A 7620-nucleotide genomic window follows, 5' to 3' on the forward strand; every position below is an offset into this window, starting at 1 on the left:
ACTCATATGCAAGTCCTTGCACTGAGAAAACATGTAGGCTTCTGCTTACATTAACTGACAATTCTGATATCATTCTTTCTTAAGGTTTGATCCAAGAACATTGAAATTAGTGACTCTTTCTATTAGCGAGACTTGCTGGAGTTTGGGTCAGGCACGTATGGCACTTTTGTATGAAGTTCGTGCTTCACCAAAAAAGATAAATGCAGCAGCCCTTGTTTTCTGAGCATACTCAGTCTTCACTCTGCTCTGAAAAATATGAAGATAAGAAACATTTTCATGTAAGGCATGCAAAATCTTCACTATATTTTTCTCTTCTCTACTTTTTTTATTCAGCTGCTCTTACCATGTGAAATATTGTTGGTTGAGAGACGGATTTATCACACTCATCACTCACTGGTTGTGATTTACTGGCCGTGGCACAACAGACTCCCTCTGAAAAATATTGCAGAGATGTGAGTAGAATCAATCTTGCAAGGGGTTAATGCTGTAATCTTTTTCTAGCCTATTTATAATCCCAACAGTAGTCCAGTAACAGAAGAGGGTGGATCTAAAAAAGTACCGGAGGGGGTGTGTGTGTGTGTGTGTGTGTGGATGTGCGTGCATACGTGTGAGCGTGTATGTGCACGCATGCTGTGCTTTTCTGAGCTGTCTTGTGTGCCCCTGGAATAAATCTCATCCAGCCTGAACAGGACTCTGTGTGCCGGGTGCTCCCGATGGAGAGTTAGGAGAGCTTCCTTGCACAACTGCCCTTCTTGTATTTCTCCTGAAGATTTCATTCAGAAATGTGTTTGTTTACAGAAAGAATGGGCAGATAGTGACAAACCCACCCTCCTCTTCGTCAAAGCTGACCTGTGGATACTGAAGAATGGAAATAGTTGATGCTAGCTTCCTCGGGAATGGTACCAATATTACTGCCTTCCTGTGCGATATCGTCCTGGAAAATGATACTTTTTTCTGTGTGGATGACCCACCTTATCCTTCTAGAGGTATGTATAGAAAAATACATTTTTTTTTCAGGCAGTTTTAGTTCTAGCTGGAAGTGGAGCTACTACGGAAAGAAACAGCTACACAAGGCTTTTCCTATGAGGGAGTGCAAAATCAACTGCTTGCTGATAAGTAAGGATGAGAAACAGGCAGGAAAGAATTTAGTATGTGCTGGTTTTCCAAGTTAAAAATTCAACTAGAACAAAATTTCATATAATGGAAAACTAAAACAGTGGCATTGTTTGGCACAAAATGTAAACAGCTCTGCTAAGGACTTGGAGAAACACGGTTTTTACTCTTTAAGCAATTCAGTAACAGCAGAATTATCTGATCTGATACCGTGTGTGAAAGTGATTAAATATGAAATTATAGCACTCTGAGGCTGAAAAAAACATCCATGTACTGAAATAGTTTTGATTGCTCTATCATTTCTTACTTCTGCACAAAGGAGGAACTCCCGTGCTGAGTGAGGGGTGCACACTCAGTAGTGTGAGCAGAACGCGCTTTTAAGAATTTGTATTTGGCTCTCCAGATGTACCTTGTATTGTATTTTCATGTTATGCAATTCAGGAAGATCAGATTAAGTATAAGAATTTCAGAACATGTAATAGCAGGCTATGAGCTATATACTGCATTACTGATTTTTCCTTGTGGCAATTTTCAGATTTGCATCAGATAATTCGGATTCTGCTGTACTGCTTGATATTTCTGCTCAGTGTTTTGGGGAACGTTCTGGTAATTACAGTGCTGATAAGAAACAAGCGCATGAGAACAGTCACCAACACGTTTCTGCTGTCACTAGCAGTCAGCGACCTGATGCTCTGCCTCTTCTGCATGCCGTTCACCCTCATTCCCAACCTGCTGAAAGATTTTATTTTTGGTAGCACTGTTTGCAAAACTGCCACTTATTTCATGGGTAAGTCTTGGAAGTTTATACTTATTTTGAAGACTGACTAATGAGATAAGTGAGAATTTCATTAAAGACCTGTAAAAAGCTGGTTGTTTCCATCTGCCATTAAACAGTTACCAAAATCACGAAGAAACAAACTTTGTAGTGCAAATCTTCATGGTTCTGGTTTCCTCCGTCTGGTCTAGCAAAACACAGAGGCACCCATTTAATTTTAATGACATACAGAAGTGCTTTGCTGATCAGATTAAGTGAGAAATATGTTACATGACCAAGTTTTAATGAGGAACCCAGCACATGCACTTGCTTACCTGTCCCTGACAGAGTTATTAGCAGTGTTCAGATTGCCCATCAGAAATGATAGGGTTCTACAGTCCTCATTAAGGGCAAATTTTGCCCACAGATTTTTGGTAGCAGTGATACAAGGAAGCACTTTTTGAGGACAGACCAGGTGTGATCAGAGCTCACCAAGAGACCACAAAATGCAGATACAGGTTTCAGAGGCTGACTCAAAGAAGCATCACTTTTATATGCCTTGCCGTACCCTCTTTGGTTGTGGAGCCAGGAGTTTCAAAATGCCTGGATTATATGTGTCTGTGTAAGCAACTTTTTCTCACTTCCAATACTTCCTGTGTATTTGCTTGTTTCTTAAAAAAAAAAAAAAAAAAGAAAGGAGAACATTATGTAAAGTTTTTGCTACCTTGGGAGACTTTTGGTTAATTACTGAAACCTTAGGTCTCCTTTCAACCTGTGCCCTTGAGAGCTTTTTGATGTAATGTGAAAGTACACACCTAAAGCGTGCGAATGGGAAATCAACATCTTTTTGTAGATAAAACCAATAAAACTAAAGGCCATGTTTAAACAATTATAATGAATTGCTGCCGTAAATACCATAAAACATTACTGAAGCTTTGTCATCTTTCTCTTATTCCATACTATGTAAATTACTTTATAAAAAAAATCCAGTGAAATATTTTTTAACATGAAGTTTTTCATTATGGAAGTGTTCTATTTTAAGAGTCAGAATGTGGATATTTCCCATTAGCAGTTCAGGTTAACAGAGGCTTCAACTGGCAAACACACACTGACATCCATTGCATCACCTATGCTCAATTTTTCATTTTAAGGGGTAGGAAGACTTATTTTAAATTACAGATAAATCGTGTAAAGCAAACTGTAAAGATATCGGCATTTTATATTTTGACCCACATTAGAACTTTCACAAAGACTATTAAATGAAAGTTCATTCACTGAAAGACATTTGTGACAAAGTTAAGAAGAAATATTTATAATCTACTGGTGATATACTGGGGCACCTCAGTGAAAGAAATACAGACCACTGCGTTATATTTTATAACATATGAACAGGAGAAATTAAGGGCATTTGAAGGACAAATATTCTGCTCCATGACTTAATTTCTCCTGCTTTGTAACTCCATTAGCATCTAATTTAAAAAGTGATACCATATTTAATTCTCTTGAATGAGAAAATCAGATCCCCAGTCAAGCAGGACACTTGAAAAAATTAAAACAATATAAGAGGCACTATGAACTTCTGTGTTAAAAGAGTAATTAATGGCATAATCCCACTGATTTCAAATGCTTGTTTGAATTTCAGTGCAATTAGTGGAGCAGATGAACCGCAGTAGTAAAGAGATTAATTAGGAGGAGAAGTGTCTTCTTTCCCAGTTATCAAAATTTCATGATTTGACAGAGTGAAACTTTTCTCCTGGACCTCTGGAGTTAGAGAAGAGCAGAGCAGGAACATAAGTCTGGAGACCCCGACCCATTGCCCACACATTCTTCCTTGACTTAATCAGTATGATATTTATAAATATTTTAGCTTATAAATAGTTTGCTATATTTTAAATTTTCTATATGCATTCAGGCAGTTAGCAAGAACATGAACCCTTAAAACAAGAGAATAACCTTTTTCTTTGTTTTGTATATATAGGTGTGTCTGTAAGTGTATCGACATTCAACCTGGTCGCCATCTCTTTGGAGAGATACAGTGCCATTTGCAAACCTCTGCAGTCCAGGGTCTGGCAGACAAAATCTCATGCCTTGAAAGTGATTGCAGCTACCTGGTGTGTTTCCTTTACTATCATGTCACCATACCCAATTTACAGCAAACTGGTACCTTTTACCAAGTATAACAACACCACAGCAAATATGTGTCGGCTCCTTTGGCCAAGTGATGTCATTCAGCAGTCTTGGTAAGACATAATTGACTGTTAGCAAATGCATAATTATCTGGTGGAAAGCAGGATTTCATGGTAGCATTAAGCCTATTGAAAATCAAATATTAACCTTCAGCAAACATTTACGCTTCTATCATGCTTATTTAAGAAGTTAAAAAAATGATATTTTTAAGCTGCTTACATTTTGACACTTGTATGACTTTTCCCTTGTCGTAGGAACGATACCCAACATGGCAATGATTCTCACACTATGGTCTGCTAAATCCCTAGTGTCGCTGTAAAGAAAGCATCTGTCACTCTTAAAGTAGGAATACTGCTTTCACGCCTTTATACACAAATATTTTCAGAGAAATCTTTGATTAATTTTTGAGAAATGCAGACACATACAAATGTGCCTCTGTGTGCTGCCTTGCCTGTTAATTTGTTTGAAGGTCCTCTGAGGCAGAGAAATATAATATGAAATCTTGGAGAGGTTGCAAATGCCGTTCTTGAGAACTGAACCCCTTTGGTCACCTACAGAGAACAGGGGATGGGAGGAGAGACAGTGCTCCAAGTCCTACACGTCCAGGCAGAGTAAGGAAATAGTAGCACTATGAAGCAGCAGTATTACTGAGACACTGTGTCCTTGCATGATTAACTGTCACTGAGAAGATGTAAGTTGTTTTGTCTTTTTTTTTTTAATACTGAAGGTCAGTTGGAACTGGGAACAAGATTGAAGGTTGCACCACTTCAGCATGGTGTGTCCACAAACATAGTAAATTTGTGTTGATGCTTCTGGTAGCATCAGGTTTTTGGCAGCACAAGCACAGATGCAGAGGAAGGGTGCAGGGTGAAATTATCTTCTCCATGGTGTTGTAGATTCCCAGGTGTGTTAGTGAGTTTGCACCAAAGACCCTGGGAGCAGAAGGGATGTAGGCTCGTGAATGCATTTAAACAAAATTATTTCCCCAACTTGTAATCACATTAGAGAAGCTGCCTAGGAGAGTAACAGGTGTGCAACCAACTAAAAGCCACTTCCTTTAGCAAAGGGCTTGTTGGCCTGGAAATCCCTCTCCAGGATCACTCCCCGGCGGCTCTGCATGGCCCCGGGGTCATGGCTGCTCTGTCCCTGCCCACGTGTGCCCCACCCTTGGCAAGTGACCTCCCACTGCAGCAGTGACTGCCACTACCAGGGGCTCCTTTGAGAATCAGCAGCTGCTCAGTTGGCTTCTGCAAGGCAATTTTTATGTCATTCAAAGCTACAGGGCATCCAGCACTCATCTAGTTGCAACAGAGGGGCCTGCTCAAGGGCAGAGAGACCTTCTGCCCTCCCTAACCACTCCGGGAGTGCCCGTCTCCTCCGGGCCTGCGGAGGTTGGGCGACGGAGGTTCTGCAGCCACAACAGCCTTGTTCCTGCTGCACTTTTCTGGGGGAAGGAGGAGGAGAAAATGTGGGAAGCTTCTAATTTCCAGAGCTGTCAAAACGATGCTTCATATTAGCATCAAAAAAATGTCAGAAAAATCTTGAAAACCTGCCATTTCCCATTCTCACCTGGAAAAAGAGGGATTTTTCTGTTTTTGTGCTGTTCCCTTTTGTCTTTTGATTCTTTAGGTACACTTTCCTGCTACTCACACTTTTTCTTATACCTGGGATTATAATGATGGTTGCATATGGCCTAATTTCACTGGAACTCTACAGAGGAATAAAATTTGATGCCAGCCAGAGAAAATCCTCACGAGGTAACAGTACATTTAGGTTTCGGGGGTTTTTTTTAAGTTAGAGTTGAAGATCCAAGCAGTCATCTTGAGGCTACTAAAAGCAAAATTTCTATTTGGAAGAATGAACATTATGGTCAGTTATGGTCGTGAACCTGCCAGAGGCATTGAAGTTATTCCCTTATTCACTAGCAAATAATTCCTCACCTATGGCTTGTTTGCAAAGACTCTGGGCAGGATACATTAAATTTCTAATTTGTTTATTGTAGAAATACCAAGATTTTTTTTGCTGGCCATGGATGAGGACCATTCCTGTCAATAACCAGGACATTAAAAATTGTCAAATTAAGATAGAAGCATATAATTTTGAACATTATCTTCCATGAATACTTGAGCAACGGTATTCTTACATCTTTTGCATCAATTCATATAGAGTTAAGATGTGAGAATATTGGGACATAGTGGATGCAGAGCAGCTGATATGTGACTGACTCAGAAGTAGGCCAGTGCTTTCTTTGCAGCGGTTGTTCAGACGTGAATATTATTTATTTAGACTTAGACTCCATTATTAATCGTTTACTTCAAATCACTGTTCACAAATGTTTTGCCAACTATTTAAGCACTTGTTTGTATGTACAGAAAGAAAAATAAGTACCTGCAGTGCCAAATACGAGGATGGAGATGGATGCTACCTCAACAAAATCAAAAGAAAAAGGAAAATGCCATTACAACAACTCTCTGCTACTAGCCATAGCAAAATAGAGAGGGTGAGAAGCAGCAGCTCTTCTGCCAACTTAATGGCCAAGAAACTGGTCATCCGCATGTTGATGGTGATAGTGATTTTGTTTTTCCTTTGCTGGACTCCCATCTTCAGTGTCAATGCCTGGCGTGCGTTTGACACCGCTTCGGCAGACCAGCGCCTCTCAGGGGCTCCTATCTCCTTTATCCACTTGTTGTCCTACACGTCCGCCTGCGTGAACCCTATCATATACTGCTTTATGAACAAGCGTTTCCGCATGGGTTTTCTAGCCACTTTCACCTGCTGTGCAAAGGAAAAGCCCCCCGCAATACGGGGAGAGGTTGGTGATGAAGAAGAGGGGAAGACAACAGGGGCTTCACTCTCCAAATGTTCTTACACGCACGTGAATGCATCTGCGCCTCCCTGAGCTGCATCAGAAGAGGCAACGAGTGGCCTACAGAAATCCAAATATCTGTCATCCGGTCTCGGACAGTGACGGTGGCATCAGCTGAACGTGATTTAGTTCTGAGGTAATGAAACACTTTAGCTGAGAGTAAACGCAGTGAGAATTTTATGGGAAATGGATGCTCTATCACTGTCTGAGCTTTATATCACTTTCCCTTCAAAAGTACAAAGGAGGAAGAGGGCTCTTTGAAGATAAGGAACTTTATAAAAAGCCTTAGAAGATGCTCTATTTGTCATAAATTCTCCTGTAAAAATTGGTGTCCTTTACATCAACAGTTCTGCTCAGGTTTTGGCTGCAGTTCTGAGCATCTCTTAAAATGTCCAAGACACTAATAGATTCTCCTCAAACATGAGTACATGTATTGCAGTCTTCACTTCAATATCTATGCCTCATAACTAAAATCTTTCGGTTACATTTGTATTTTTTCACGTTATTTTAGTTGAGCTAATACATGTTGAGATAATTTTGGTGTCACAATCAATTAAAAGAATTTTGGGCTGGGAGAATGGGCTTGTCCATGTGAAAATAATGCTTTTAAGTAAAATAATTTTATCTTTTTTTTTTTAATAAAATGAAAATAAGTATTGGTGGCTTTGTGGATGGAATGCAATAACCTAAATTAACATAA

At 39.8% G+C, this 7620-nt stretch overlaps 1 protein-coding gene across 1 annotated transcript; it reads left to right on the forward strand.

Annotated features, from left to right (window-relative positions):
• Positions 1 to 865: 865 nt before the first annotated feature.
• On the forward strand, positions 866 to 6953 carry CCKAR (cholecystokinin A receptor). Its single transcript, XM_010117607.2, has 5 exons — positions 866 to 986; positions 1649 to 1900; positions 3846 to 4107; positions 5684 to 5811; positions 6427 to 6953. The coding sequence occupies exons 1-5, from the start codon at positions 866 to 868 to the stop codon at positions 6951 to 6953; spliced, it is 1290 nt and encodes a 429-aa protein (XP_010115909.1).
• Positions 6954 to 7620: the final 667 nt, after the last annotated feature.

Source organism: Chlamydotis macqueenii, chromosome 4, assembly GCF_036417535.1.
Source record: "Chlamydotis macqueenii isolate bChlMac1 chromosome 4, bChlMac1.mat, whole genome shotgun sequence".
Classification (NCBI taxonomy): domain Eukaryota; kingdom Metazoa; phylum Chordata; class Aves; order Otidiformes; family Otididae; genus Chlamydotis; species Chlamydotis macqueenii.